The sequence below is a fragment of the Calliopsis andreniformis genome, chromosome 8 (assembly GCF_051401765.1).
Source record: "Calliopsis andreniformis isolate RMS-2024a chromosome 8, iyCalAndr_principal, whole genome shotgun sequence".
Taxonomy (NCBI): Eukaryota; Metazoa; Arthropoda; class Insecta; order Hymenoptera; family Andrenidae; genus Calliopsis; species Calliopsis andreniformis.
Genome location: NC_135069.1, coordinates 11,269,834 through 11,285,467, shown reverse-complemented (window position 1 = coordinate 11,285,467; position 15,634 = coordinate 11,269,834). Strand labels below are relative to the sequence as shown.

Genomic DNA, 15,634 nt, shown 5'->3' with positions numbered 1-15,634 from the left:
TATTATACATTTCGATCAGAGTAGGTGAAAAAGTCCTCGAAAATAAAGGCTTTAGTATAAATAGAACTTCCGGTTTTTAGTCATATCAACTTGTTACGAGCCGAGGGCTAGATAGTCTGACCGAGGGTTAGGGTTTTTGGAATTTTGTTATTGTTTCGTGGACGAACCAACGAATAACTTTGCACTCGTTGGGAGCCACTTCACGGATGTGGACAAACCAGTGCGCAATGGCGAACACCGGGAGTCACTTGTAGGTTAGGACAGGGAACCTTCGCAAGGATTGCGCAGCTGTTAGTATAGCCTCGTAACTTTCAGATTTATAATATACCTTGAGCGGCAAAGATATAATATTGTGGGATCGTTACGCGAACTATGAAAGGGCTCGATTCAAAGCTCCTTCCGTCGACTTTTGACATTGCCTGGAAGTCACCATAGGCATTTCCGTTGCACCCAATTAATAGAATTCTCTGAAACTAATTATCATCGAACTTTCCTTCGAAACTCTGCGACGCAGCCGAGTCCCCACCATTTTTCCCATAGATTTTTGAGTAGAAAAAGGCCAAGAAATTCGGTCTAGCGGGCTCATTTCCAATCCAGTTCGAGTTTAGTACGCGGCTTAGACTGGAAGCAAGATCGAGCATTAGTTCTCCTTCGAGCAGAATCTTAAGGTCGCTTCCCATTGCTGTAACGGGCTCGTTCGGTCATAAATTGTGCGTGCTCGGCGAATTTTATTCGAAAAGACGTTCCCACTAGGCGAACATAGGTGCATGGTCGCTTTGGGTCCGCCGGGCTCGTTTGGTGATTAAGCAGATCACGGTGCAGGCTCGCTAGATACTTAAGACCCTTCTGCTCGGAGAGTTGACAGTTTCAAGTGCACGGCGAACGCGCTCGCGGCCCGAACTTACAGCAATGGGAAGCGACCTTTAGAGGACAGTATGTAAAGTAAAGTCACTGTAACGTAGTCTTAACGACGCGTCCTCCGCATACCTCTGTGCGTAATTTAGAGAGAGAGAGAGGACTTAGGTCCGCGACACTTAAACTCATCAACAATTTTATTCTTTCGAATCAAACTTAAACTCGTAATAATATACGTTTTTATAAGGTTTGTTAAATTGGGCTTAGTTCAATCAAAACCTTTCCTAAATCCAATAAGAAGCGAACACGTAACGATTCCGCAAATATCATATCTTTACCGCTCGAGATATATTATAAATTTGAAAGTTGCGAGGCTATACTAACATCTTCGCAATCCTTGCGAAGGTCCAATTAATAGATTTTCTTCGAAATTAATATCTCTCAATTTTCTTGGAAACTCTGCGATGCAACCGAGTCCCCACCATTTTCCCTATAGATTTTTGACTATAAAAAGGCTAAGAAACTCGGTCTAGCGGGCTCACTCGAAATCCAGTTTTGAAGTTAGTACGTGGCTTAGACTGGAAAGCAAGATCGAGCATTAGTTCTCTTTCAAGCAAAAATCTTTGAGTATAGTACGTAAAAACTCACTGTAACGTAGTCTTAACGACGCGTCCCCCGCATACCTCTGTGCGTAATCGAGAGAGAGAGGACTTAGTTCCGCGACACGTAAAATCATAAACACTTGTATTCCTTCGAGTCAACTCAAACGTGTAATTATATACAGTTTTATAAGGTTTGTTAAATTGGATTTAGTTCAATCAAAACCTTTCCTAAATCCAATAAGAAGCGAACACGTAACGATTCCGCAAATATCATATCTTTACCGCTCGAGATATATATATATAAATTTAAAAGTTACGAGGATACTAACATCTTCGCAATCCTTGCGAAGGTCCCTTTCCTAACCTACAAGTGGCTCCCGGTGTTGGCCATTGCGCACTGGTTCGTCCACGTCCCGTGGCTCCTGGCGAGTGCAAAGTTACCCGCTGGTTCGTCCACAATCTTTATTCCATCTTAGTGGCTCTCGATACTCGCCAAGTTGAGTGTCAGTTTGTCCACGAAAACCTACCTAAAACCTAAGGTGGCTCCCGGTGTTGGCTATTGCGCACTGGTTCGTCCACATCCGTGAGGTGGCTCCCAACGAGTGCAAAGTTACCCGTTGGTTCGTCCACGAAACAATAACAATATTCCAAAAACCCTGACCCTCGGTCAGACTATCTAGCCCTCGGCTCGTAACAGACACATGTAAATAACGTAATACCAGTATAATGTAATATAATATATAAAAATGCATTTAGTTTAACATTTTCTTTCAAAATAGAGTTTACAGTTTTGTTCTCATATTTACATTTTAATATCAAATGAAAAATCAAGGAAAGTGCCAAAGTATTGTGAAAACATACCCTAGTCTAGTGTAACATCCGTAAGATGGGTCTACGCTCTACGCTATCCATGGAAGAGCAGTTTTCCGATGCACGAAAGGTGAGGGTTAGCGTGGTGCATGGTTCAAGAATAAAATCCAAAGCTTATTATTAGATACTTTCACTAATAATAATTTATTTAAATAAAAACCTAGGCTGAACTTTATTTTGGGGACATCAAATTTTGTATAGTAACTATACTTCGTCGGTGGTGTGATCAATTTAATCATTCCTTCTCTGAATAATGCTAACATTTGTTTATATAATTCATAAATTTACAATTAACCATTTTATTTAATAGAAAACATATTTAAACGATAGTATAGCAAATTTATTGCTCAGTTAATTAAATAATAATTTTTTTTCAATTGTGACTCCTAACTCGGCACCACTTTCCCTGCACAACCTTCGACTGCTCGACTATTAATGGGACATTAGTTTTAGATAACGCCGGTAGATGGTCATAGTGTTCAGTATTTGCTGTAGCGATGTAACTGATTTGAGAGGTGAAGAAAAGCGATGATTGGCAATTTGGGATTTTGTGGAACTGCTTATTATAGCAAATTTAATGTACAGAATACACCCCTCAACGAACTTGAATATTCGTTGTCGTATTAATTACATATAAATTATTTCTACTGCTCATACAGCTATATAATAGACATCTAAGGCTCTAAAAAGAATCCAGGTCTTCAGATTTCAAATAAATGAAGAATTAAATTTTTTTTATTATTAAAGGTATTATTTTTTAGAGGTTTTATTATTATTATTATGTATTTTTAAATGTAACAAATTTTTTAAATGTTTTGATAGGAGTAAATAAAGTAATTCCTTATTCTCTGTTATTGCATATGCAATACACAAGGTGTCTCACTTAGGTTGAAAATCTAAATTATTTTCACTGCTATTGAAAGTAAGAAAAAATGAGTAAGAGGAGTTTCTATAGTTTGTGAGCATGCATCTGATAATGATCAATTTTTATTTTGTTACTTTTTCTGTATCCATATTTAAAACAGTATAAACGTTTTCATTTATTCATTGTATCGAGCTGGTCTCGTCATGAGGTAGACGTTAATAAATAGTCGTATACTACTCTTACTGAAAATTCTTCTTGAACTACAAGGAACAAGGTTGTCACATTACAAGGTAAGCTTCATATAAACCTCATATTTATTTAAAAAGGATGTACAGAGTTTTGTTTGCAAGTATCAACAGCGAGATTCGGCAAGAGCAGCGCAAGGAATAAGAAATATCACACGGGACAAAATAATAAAAAATAAAAGACAGAACTGTTTATTTCGATTAAAAGTCCGTGGTACTCGGCATTCAAGCCGACGTCTGTACTTCACGCATATGTTTCAATTGGTGCGGGAACATCTTCGCGATGCAATATTTTCTTTATAATTAATCATTATTGTGTTATTATTTTTCGCTTCTTTTCATTCGCTTCCATTCTACGAAAGCGCAAAACGTTACGGCAATATTGCTCTTTCAATGGATTCTTTGGCAAAACTTATTACACATAGGTCGTCGTTACAATTAATAAATAAAGAAGACATTAAATAATAATATAATAGTAATGATGATAATATAATAATAATAATAATCGTAGTAATAATAATGAAAATAGCAATAATAGAAAATAGAATAATAATAATAATTAATAATCATCATTGTTATGATAATAATAATTGAGTAACAGTGTGAAGTACGCATTAATTAATTACAATCCCGACATATATTCGCACTAAACAGTCAGATCGCACTAAATCACCCGATCTTCGACCCAATGGAATTATCTTTGAATGTTTGGTATGGAACGAGAAAAGACGAAAAAATACTTTCTTTTTTACAAGCTGATGTTATTGCAAAACATCGCAAATAATTGGATACGCAGATATGCAATTTAACAAGATCATTTTGTTCTTATTTTTCGTCCTTTTTTCTTTGTCGCGAGTATTATTTAACGAAACTGTTAACGCAAAATTCCGGACATTGGTCCTCTCTTCTGGTATAAATGCAATAGAAACGAAATTATTGAACGACTTTAACATTCAAAGAATGTAATTGGAGAGAAGGGACGAAGTATCGGATCAACGCGGTAACAAATTCAAACGATCAGCCGAGGGAGACCGATTCTGACGAAAAATTTGATAATTCATCTGACGATCGATAAACAATCTAAACCGTTGCAAGCGCGCTTTGGATCGACATCGTTTGATCGTTTTCGCGCGGTCTCAGAAGCAGATTTATAAAAGGAAACAATAATGGAAAGGTGAAAGATCGTACGAGTCGTTCGACAAACAATCGAATAAATATTCAATAATACGGGCGAAAAAATGGTTGCCGAAAATGAAAACGAAAATAGGAAATTTCAAGTTACCAGACTCCTATTATTATATTTATGTAAGGTGCATCTGAAAATAACCTGAAGTAACTGCGATGCAAGCGAATCGTGCTTAGAAATCCATTTCACGTTGAATTTCTCAAGCGAGACGAAATACGTTAACAATCTATGCAAGATGAATGTTTATGATCGACTGAAAATGATGATTACGAAAACAGTTAATTAAAATAGTTATATTTCGACATATTCATTGCACTACTCAGATTCGTATCGCATAAAAAGACATTATTACAAAGGCGAATAAAATAAAATTAAAAAAAAAAAAAGGAAACAACTAAATAAATAAATAAGTTTAAAAACAACATTTTAATTTCTAGGCCATAGGCGTACGTTTCAACACTGGGCGCATGTTTATTGTATGCCAGCCACGGGAGTTCAAATGCCCTGGACAATCGCGTGTTCCCTATTAGGGTAACGAATTAACATTTTTGTCCGTTAATCATAAAGAAATAGCGAGCACGTAATTTCTCATTAAAGTGTCCGTGACTGGACGTTAATTACGGTTTCGTGATAGTCATATTCTTTTTCTCGAGCGTTCCGCGTGCTGCGAAGCCGGAAGTGGCATGACTTCCGTAACGTGGCGCGAGAGCAGCGAGGGCATTGGATGGAACGCTAAAACAAGCGCGATCAATCGATCATCGTGAAAGAATCCGCAGCTCCGCTTTTAAAAGCGACTCGCAGGAAGGGGTTCGTTACGTGCCCGCAAAAGTCTGTGGACGATCTCTGATCGACGGACAACCTCGCCTGGCTCGATCGAAGGTGAATCCTTATCCACGCGATCGCGACATCGCCCTCGCGAATCGACCGCCGACTCGCGTGCGCTGACCGACTTCGTTTCGCCTTTCACGCTTTCCCCGATTTCCAATTTTCGTTCTTTCATTGTCTCGCACGCGTCGATCCTGTACGTCGCTCGCCGGCCCGTATACATTTACATTTAAAAGTCACTTAAAATCGCCGTAAAACTCTGTCTCTGCCGTAGCTACGCGGCGCACGCAATTATCGTTCAGCAATTCGTCTGTGGTCTTTGGTTTCTACAAAAAATATATATAATATCCTTAACAGTAGTGATCGTTACGTCGATTCCTGATTTAAAAATCTCAATAAAGTTATCCGTTATATCTACTATATATTATATATTATTTAAAAGGGGAGGGTGGGTGGTTGGGAGAAAAGGGTGGGGGGTCGTCGTGCTTATCAGAGGAGAAAAGGTGCCGTTTTTTGGGCTGTTGGCTCTGTTTGTTTACACGGGTATATGTATATCCATATATATACTTTTCCGTTTTATATACATGTACACGTCCTAACTCCGTCCATAACAAATACGACCAATCACGTTCGCGGTGTTCGTGGTTGTTCCTCGAGAAACTTGTCAGGAATGGACATATTTCGGGGATCGACCGATCTCGGGCGTCGTGAAGAAATTATGCTAACTGAGGATCATTAAGTTCAATTATCTATGGTTATGCGCACTCTACAGAGTACCGACGCTATCGACAGAGAGACTGCGGGAAGATCTACAGATCGGGTCGCTCGGGATAGCGTCGTCCTTAAAACTGCTGGACCAGACACTCATCCAGTCATTGCCGTTCGTTCAGTGGCAGACAACGTCATTGGTAACGGCAAAGCGTAGAATTCGTCCGGATGGAAAGTAATTCTTCGATGGACAATTTCTAACCATAATTCTATTGCATCGAGGACTATCGTGCGTTGGAAGCTTACGATGATTTCCAATGGTCTGACCATTGGGATTAAAATAAAATTTCGAAGTCTTTATCTCTCTTGAGATTGTCGCATCGATATCGATAGAGCGAATCATTGAGTTCGACGCGTTCTGAATAATCGTCTTGAATTCGATCGTGTAAACGATATCGCGATGCATCGACGTGAACGGTATCTGGCCAGTTTGCCTTGACTCGTTTAGATAACTCCCTCGATCCCTAAGTTTCCGGCAATAATGTACAATTTGGCCATTTTTAGCGGAGTCCCGATAATATTTGGCGATTATTGGTGGCGTTTATCGTTCCCAAATCGACAACGAGATCATTTCTTAATTTCAATATGGTTCCTGGTGATATGGCGTCCATCGTCGTTGGTTGCTGTTCCCATTCCAGGAAAACAGTCTGCTCGAAGTTGGTCTCCTGTACTATCAATTAGTCAGGCCAGATAAAGATCCGTCGGCGTGGAAGTGTGATCCGGCTTAGTGCATGCACTTCCGGTTGGCGAGGCTGCGCTCGCGCCGCTGCTCGCCCTGGTTGCCGCCAAAGGCGAACGACTAGCCACGTCCGTGCTGTTCTCTGGCCCTCCGTTGTTGCATCCGCCGCCCTGCTGCGCATTGTTGTGGGAAGACGCCAGCGTATCCCCGTTGCAATAGTAGTACGTGGAGTCTGTGAAATAGCAGACCATTTCTTATTTGTAATTGTACCACTGAGCGCTATTTGTGTTATGAATTACTATGTTATTTCCTTGTCACTTTGAAGAGTCGCGTGTTGTCAAAAGTGGGTGAAATGTTTCCTCGAGGTAAACCTTTTTATGGTAAAATAATGAAAGAAGTTTGTGTCAGCATACTTTCTTAGGTATAATTGAGTCCTTAAGTAGAATTGGAATTTATCTTGTATTATCACGATTGTTAGATTTGAGCTTATGAAATCATCGAATGTTTCTGAGAGCAAGGTTTAATTTTGTTATCTGTGTTTAATGGGAAATTAATGCATGTCAATATTTTAAGAGATGAATTTTTACGAATGGCACGAGGCAGACACTTGACTAAGTTTTCTGAGCATCTATAGTTCGAAAATTAAAGCACGTAGGGTATATGTTAATATAACTTTTTTGCCTATTTTAGTGTGCAGATTGGTCTCCAAAAGCATAAACATGTTTTTATGAATCTCCTCATAGAAGGTATTCGACAACAGATGTCAGACAATTTAAGGGGTGATTCTAGGTGCTAAAATAAGATGAAAATCAAGAATGATAAAGATGAGTTTGAGGCCTCGTTTCAGAGTTATTAATGTATTGAAAAAATGGCTAAGGTACCCGTGAAATATGTATGTCTGATTTAAGTCTTATTCAACTGACTTTGCTGTGTCTATTCTTACTAGTACACGTCGACAGTAGAATAAATCCCAAGTCAGACTTGAATTAATAATTCTAAAACAAAACCTTAAATACAATTTTGTCACTCTTGATTTTCGTTTTATTTTGTCATATAGAAGTAACCCTTAAAATTTCCAATATCTAAATATTGTCAAATATCTTGTATATGGGAACATTAAGTAAATTAACAGATATAATATTGCGAACATTTTTATAGGATTTTGTTCAGAAAGCTAAGAGATATAGAAAACAAAGCATAATCAAAATGTTAAGTGTTATCAAGTATGTGTGCTTATGAACTTTTTGCATTATTTTTTCATTTTGTATATTCAACTTATACGTACCATACATTAGTGCCGTTAATGTTAAAATAAATTTGATATTCAAATACATATCGGGTAAATATTCGAAATAATAAAAGTGCTGTACATAAAGTGCCTATAATATCGAAGATGCTGTACATAGATATACTTATCAGACATACTATTTTAGATTACTTGGAATGATTTGATAATTTATTAATTTTCATATAAATTGTTGTGCCATAACGAAATCTTTAAATTTTACTGAATTAGCTATTCTAAATATGTAATTTAAAATAATTTGGATTAACGTTCTATATTTATTAATGAAGACTGTAACATGGATTAAACTAATTACTTCCATACAGAATGTTTCATAACACGCAGGACTCATTTCAGCGACAGAGAAAATATATGGAAACAATGAAAACTATTTATACGAGTATTTAAATATTTTTGCCTGCGTATCATAGTCACAGTTTCGTCCAATACTGAGCAGATATTATAGAAAGATGCTTGAAACGATCACTTTCATTTTGAATAAAAGGTTACAGTCGCCTAATCATAGAATTTCAAAACCTTCAAATGAGTTTAGATATTTATCATACGACATTAAGGAACTATTAAGCAATGTTTATTATTCATTACAACCAGTTGTACTAGCTCATTTTGCTATTAGTTTATTAGTAGTAGGATACTTCGTACTAAAATACTAAATTGCAAATTTACATATTTATATAAATTGTGTTTGTTGCTTTCATGTTTGTCGTTTATAATTGAAATGGGTTTAGTATGCTATGAAACGTTCCGTATGTTTATGTATTATATACATGTACATATAGCAAATGTGTTTGTTAATTTACAATTACTATGTAATATTAACTTGCATAGTATGTCATGGGTTTGTAGATGTTAACGTGGTGCCAAGTACACACGCCTTAAATTTAAATTATTAATGCTACTACCTGTACGACCCGACCTTTTCTAATTGATTTCTAAACATTCCCTATACGCTGAAACTTTCCCTGTCATGTAACTGAAGGCGAGATCTCATGTGAGGCAATTTGGGTGTCACGATACACACTTAAAATCAGTAGCACGTTTGGCTTCGAAATGGTGAAATCGTATTTTCATTCTATGGACAAAAATTTCAATTGAAGTATGGAAATAAACATGGTTAAAAGTACCATTTTAAAAAAATTGTTTCATTTTTCATAAAGGGGATGTTTATATGAAATCCAATATCAGTAAATTGTTTTTCTCACAACTTTAATTTTAGCACTTTCCGTGTTTCCTATTTCCACTCTTCAGTTGTAGCCAATTACTTTATATGTAGAAGAAAAAGTCTCATCGTGTAAGGAAATACTTGAGACTTCGTTTTGAGTCATGCAGAGAAGCAAGTCTCTCAGTGTAAAGGATATTTTTCACATACATGAACATCTAGTTTCACGTTGAAAGTATTTTTGAACTGAAAATAATTGCAGTACGTTGGGAAATAATGTAGAAAGGGGAAAAGTCTGTGAAACTTCAGTTTTACGGTGTCGAGTCTAGCCATGCATTACGTCATATGTAAGATACAAGAAAGAGACTAGCAACACATCGTGAGACCGATAAAAAATTGTTTATTATTTCATCAATCCTTATACGCTAAATGTATTCAGTTTGCGTAAATTTCACCTAGATGTATAACGATCTATGAAATACTTGCAATCGTTCACCATAAAAGACAAGCATTGTGATTAACGCTAAAATTGATTTATTGAATGACTCTATGATCTTCCTCTGACTCGAAGTTTTAATTGCATTCAAATTATTGTAAATCATGCTAAAATAATGTGAAATTTCGACGATTCCAGAAAGTTAGGGTGAATTATACTGAAGTTGTTTTATTGTTCAACTACTTCGCATTTTGTAACGAGAATAATTTATTAAATTTATACAAAATCATACGTTTAATTCGCGTTACCATCACACCAACTGGATTAGCCTATCAATAGGTTAGTATTTGACATTTCATTGACCCTAATCTAAACGGCACTCATACTCACTGTTTACTTACTGAGCAACCCGCTTGTCGCTGCTCCATAACCATATCCACTGTAAGGTGTACTCGAATATTGAGAATATGCTGCACTATACGCATAGTCACCGCCACCTAAACAAATGTTGATCATGGATGCGTTAAGTCACTGACTAATACATAATTAAATTATTTCAATTAATATTAAAAGTATTATAGGGACACTTAAAAATGAATTTCATGAATCCGATTTCTCACTTTAAATTTGTTTATTTGTTAAAAGTATGATTTGTATTATATGCTATAACTTCAATCCTATTTTCTCATCGGAATTTGAGGGGGATAACCCTTTAAACTACTGTAGGATAGTTGCATTTTCTTTACTTTATTATTTTTTCTTTTTACTTTATTTTGACTATTTGAAAGACCTGAGACTACTTCAGAAAAAGTTTGAATTACAGAAATATATTTTTGAGAGCTATACACGTTTTCCTAGCACGCCTTCTTCTGAATGGTGGCCCTGAAAAGGCTTGTAGGTACACTGTATCGAAAAAGGAAAACTAAAACAGTGTAGTGTTAAACATAATAACAGTTGCAACCAGATATGGTACTTAAGGGGGCTTCCAGAATTCTGAGAAATAAAGGAATAGTGATCCATTAAAGTAAAAATTCGGTTATTTTGGAGAAAGATATCAACTTTTTTTCTTTATAACTAAAAAACGAGGAATTGTATTGAAGAAAGCCTTCGTTATTAGATTCAGAATTTTCTGATATACCTGTATACAAATTTGGAACGTAGCTCGAGTTATCAAGGCCATTGTATCGATAAATGTAGTTTCCAGAAACACGCGCTTAAATTTCTTGAACAAATTGTGGAGCTACACTATTTTCGCTAATTTTTCAAATTATTCGCAGGACTTTCTTAAAAGTATTCTTAAAATATCATCCTATATAAGTATGCAAGAATAATTGACTTTTTGAATTTTTCAAGTAATTATCCCCTTAAAAACGAAAATATCTAAAGAGCAAGCAGTAGCTTGCTTTCGTCTACATGGCATTCAAGTAGCGGCGAAGCTGGTAAGTCAGAGCTACCTTACAGGGCTCATTGTTATCCTCTGCATAAACTGCAATACCACAGAGGATCACGAGATCTTTTTACCCTCAATAACGAGACGAGCAAGCTGTCTGGTTGTACTCACCGGTGGCGTAGTGTCCGAAACTGGGAAGCATCGTGGAGTACGGTGGTATCGCAGATGCTACCTGGGGCTGAGAAACTGGCGGCTGCAAGACCGTCAGTCCGGGATCCCCTCCGGGGGTGTTAGGGGCCGCGGGGGTGGCGTTTGTCTCATTCTGCAACGAAATCGGAGGACTTTGCTCGCCCCCTCCGGCCCCCACCCCCACATATGACACTGCGACGGTACTGCTCTCTGCTATGGCCATGCACAACACAACACGACATTCGAGTCAAGCACTAGCTAACGATCAGCGCCTTACGTCTAAAGCTTAATTCAATTTTCCTTGGGATCGTGGGTATCAGGACAGTAATCGTATGGAACTTATAGTCGAGGACTTTGCAGAATTTCTTGGCAAAATGCATGGACACGTCGCGAAGTCTTTCTTTGGACAGTAGTAGGCTAAATAAAATCGTTATCTACATCCGAGTTCTTGACAATGGAACATGTGAGCAATTATGGATCTTCACTTTTTCGTATTATTCTTGTATAAGTAATAAGTGGGTCATAGGGTCAACTCTTCGTTATTAATGAGTATGCTGTATGTATTTTGTTCGGCTACTAATGGTAAGTGAGGATGTTTGGTGAGGGATTCAGAGCGTTTTTGATAGAATCTTTGTAAACGGCTCATTATGACAGTATACATTCAAAAATATGGACGTATTAGTTTGGAAACCATATTTTGAGGCTTTAAATATATGCTTATGGCGCACAGGTATATGTGATTGGGCGTACCCCATAAGAAAACTAAAGAGGTGGCGAACTCACCGGTAGTGTGGTAGGGAGACATGTTAGCCCCGTCCAATGTTTGGCTCAATTTTAGTTCTTGCATCGTCAATGGCGCGAGCGGCGTCAAAGTACCACCTGCTATTAAGGGATCCCCATTTTTCCGTTATTGCGTTTTTCGTATTTTTGGCTGGCGATCAAGGCGGAACGTTGTGTGAAATATTCTTGAAAACTTACTACAGACCTTAATCACGGTTTAACCAAATTTCGTCTTTAGTTACATACAACCAATAATTTACTGCGAATAAAAGTTTCAATCACCGTGACGGTTCGCGAGGACTTCTGAATGAGAGCTGTAGGTTATGTATAGCAAACTTGATCAAGACTCTCTCCATCGAAAGTTTCGGCTCGTACATATTAACGGCGAACCAGCAAGCCGTGCAATCGACTTGGCCGGGCTGTGTCGTCCTTCAAAAATTCTTCGATCCCGGTCGAAGATCCGCGATTGAATTTCATGAGATGAAGCAACCGTTACACGCCTCGCTTCGCCCATTCCGAAAACTACCGAACGAAAGAATTCGCAACACAACATGACCGAGTTGTAGCCGGCAACACGTGCCACCGAGAAAGTTCTTTCTGTGTTTACGTGCGCGCAGTATCGACAACCAGATTTCAATACATTTTCCAGCAGTACGTTCCACCGTTGATCAGCCATCGTTAAATGGCACAAGGAAGAAAGAGACGAGAAAAGGACAGAGTAATAAGATGAAGGAGCGTGTAGAATTACGTCAGGCTTTGTGGAATAGTCGTAACCAGTTACAGATAAGAAGTAGAGGGTGTAGGATCCGCTATCACCAACCTATACAAGAGTTGCAGGTGTCGTAAGCGAAAGAATCAAAAGATGAGATGGATACGTGGGAGATTAAAATAAGAGGTATATCCCTAGGCTGAAAACCGAGACACCACCAAATGAAGTGTTCCGCCACCTCTTCTGGCACCATTGCTGCTGCTTAGCACACCTCATGCATTATTAAAGCCATGTATTTAGCCGATATGGGTATGCAAAGCAAGACGTAAGCTGTAATAATAAGCATACGAGGAGGGACGGGGAGACGTGAGGGGTGGAGGAACGAACAGAAGGAATTGGAGAATGGAGAGCTAGACATGCATAGTTGGGGGCGGGGGATGATGGTGGTTTGGTAGAATGGAGAAACGGGGCTTGGTACACGAGTATTATATACAAGAGGTTGTGATGAACACAGTGTCCGGGATTCTGTGCGAAGGAGAGGTGGTAGAAAGGAGGGTGCAGGAGGGTAAAAAGAGAGAACAAGTCGCCTACCTATGGTGCCCCCTATGGGCGGGGTGTAGAGATGGGACGTTTGCGCCTGCGTCATTGTGCTGATGGTGCCCAGGGAGTCGTACAGCTCGGCGGAGGTGGCAATAGCGTTCCCGGGGAATCCTCCGTGTTCGTAGTAACCTCCGCTACCGCCACCTCCGCCTCCACCACTGCCACCTCCGCCTCCACCACCGCCACCACCTCCACCGTTTCCAGCGCCGTTCGTACCGCCAGTTGTACCACCGCCTCCACCACCGAGCTCGCTCAGGAGCTTGTGCTCGTCCTTGATGCTCCATTTACTCGACCACAGCTGCAACAGAAGGCGGATGCTTGAAGCAAAGTTCGGATAGAGAACGGACACTTGTTCACAACAACCGATTAGATTGACTTTCGGGCCGTGTCGACTTCTTCGACTCTTGGCCAACGTTTCTTTTACTATATACAGGCATAACAGTCAAACTCAAGTTAATTTCTTCAAAACAGACGCTATTCGCTTATTGTCAATTTCGCTGATGTGATTTCGGTATAAAATATCTTGTTACCATGAATATTAGTAACTTACATTGGAATACAGTTGGTCTCCATTGTAACTGCTCCTCTGTCTCTTCAAGTCTTCCTCAGGGTGATCGTTCAAGTCTCGGTTGTCGTCTGCAATCACATGAACATTAAAACTTACACTAAACTCTTGCAGTATTTCCTCCTTGCTAAAGCAACTAGTTACATCTGACTTGTACTGTGTCTCTAGTTTATCACTTAAAATACTTAAAGTCAAAGCTCGTACTCATCCTATGAACCTGATCGTCAAGTATACAAGCCACAAAATGAATGTGTGATCATTTCTCAGCCCGATGGTTATGTATGCAGAAGAACATAAGTACGTGGCGGCCTATAGGCGCGTATCATTCAGGAATCAAGACACAAATTAAACGTGGCTGCACGAAGCTAAATTGAATCTGTCGAATGGGTTGGACGTAGCTCGTGCATAGATGGTGTATGGCATTGATAGATAGAGAAACAATTTCGATTCCATTATATGTCTTTATTATCTCCTGGCCATCCCAGTGGTTTAATATAGAAACAAGCACGTGGGATGAGTACATGGGTACGAGTACATCGGCGGGAGTATGGATACCGCTATACCCTTTTAGTGGCCGGCGCGGGAGTAGTGGACAGGGAAGGATGAAACTGACCAACGTTTCCAGCCGGAGAAGGGGGAAATCGGACGAACTGAGGGTGGCGTGGAGGGGGTAGATGGTCCAACGTTCGTGTATCTCGAATAATTAAATGACCATCCGAGGGTAGATGGGTGGAGTACCTAGCATAGGGCTCGTTAAACCTCCCTGTCAAGTTGTGATTGTCCAGCCGGCCGACGGTCTCGACCATTCGAGCGGCAGGGTTTGTTCCTGGACCGCTATAAAATCCCCGTTTCAAACACGGCACACCGGTACCGTGGGCTTCCATGAACTTGCTTGAATTTTACGATTCGATCGGCCGAGTTAATCGTGCTCTCTGGTATCTACCTACTGGACACTGGTTTTCGTGTAACGTTGGCGCACAGATTTCATTAGAGTTTTAGGACGCGTTCGATAATTCGTTTAATAGATTTGACCTGGCTGGATAATAACTATAAAAACGGAAATGTGCAAAATGGAAACTAGAACCAACGTTTTATGTACAATGCCTATAGTTCGTGAAAGTTAATGTCTCCATAATTGTAAGTTTTTATCGGGTAAGGTAAATGTCCCAATATCTGAACGCTTAAAACGTCAAATGTCCCAGCAAGTAGACAATCAAAAAAATGCATGTCCCAGCAATTGAATGTATTGTTTCCTGATAGGACTTTTTGTCTTTTTTTAGTACAACTGGTTTTTAAAATCAGAATTTAAACTTAAAGTTAAATGTAATTAGCGTTAGCGTCTAGATACTGGGGTAATTACCCTACGATGATTGCGGAAAAAATATCGTGCTTCTGAAAATCCTAAAAATTCGCCTCTATAAACTATATTTCATGCAATGAATATTTTTGTAGTTCTTGCAAAATTATACACTCTGGCCTTTGACAGGTTTGACAGTGGTTGAGTTATGGCGTAAGGAAGGTCAGCGCTTCTCTCCCCAAAAAGAGCAGTAAATCGAATAATTCGATTGATGTCGGAGAGAGCAAAACGTACGCGCGTGCACTCGT

General features: G+C 39.0%; 1 protein-coding gene across 1 annotated transcript in view; it reads right to left on the bottom strand.

Moving 5' to 3' along the window:
* Positions 1-6,761: 6,761 nt before the first annotated feature.
* Sv (paired box protein shaven) overlaps positions 6,762-15,634 on the bottom strand; it is a 155,414-nt gene continuing 146,541 nt past the window's right edge. Inside the window, exons 6-11 of the mRNA XM_076383307.1 lie at positions 14,015-14,100; positions 13,456-13,762; positions 12,159-12,254; positions 11,358-11,585; positions 10,198-10,293; positions 6,762-7,127 (exon numbers count right to left, since the gene is read on the bottom strand). Coding sequence (XP_076239422.1) covers positions 6,898-7,127; positions 10,198-10,293; positions 11,358-11,585; positions 12,159-12,254; positions 13,456-13,762; positions 14,015-14,100 — 1,043 coding nt within the window. The 3' untranslated portion in view covers positions 6,762-6,897. The remainder of the gene's footprint in view (positions 7,128-10,197; positions 10,294-11,357; positions 11,586-12,158; positions 12,255-13,455; positions 13,763-14,014; positions 14,101-15,634) is intronic.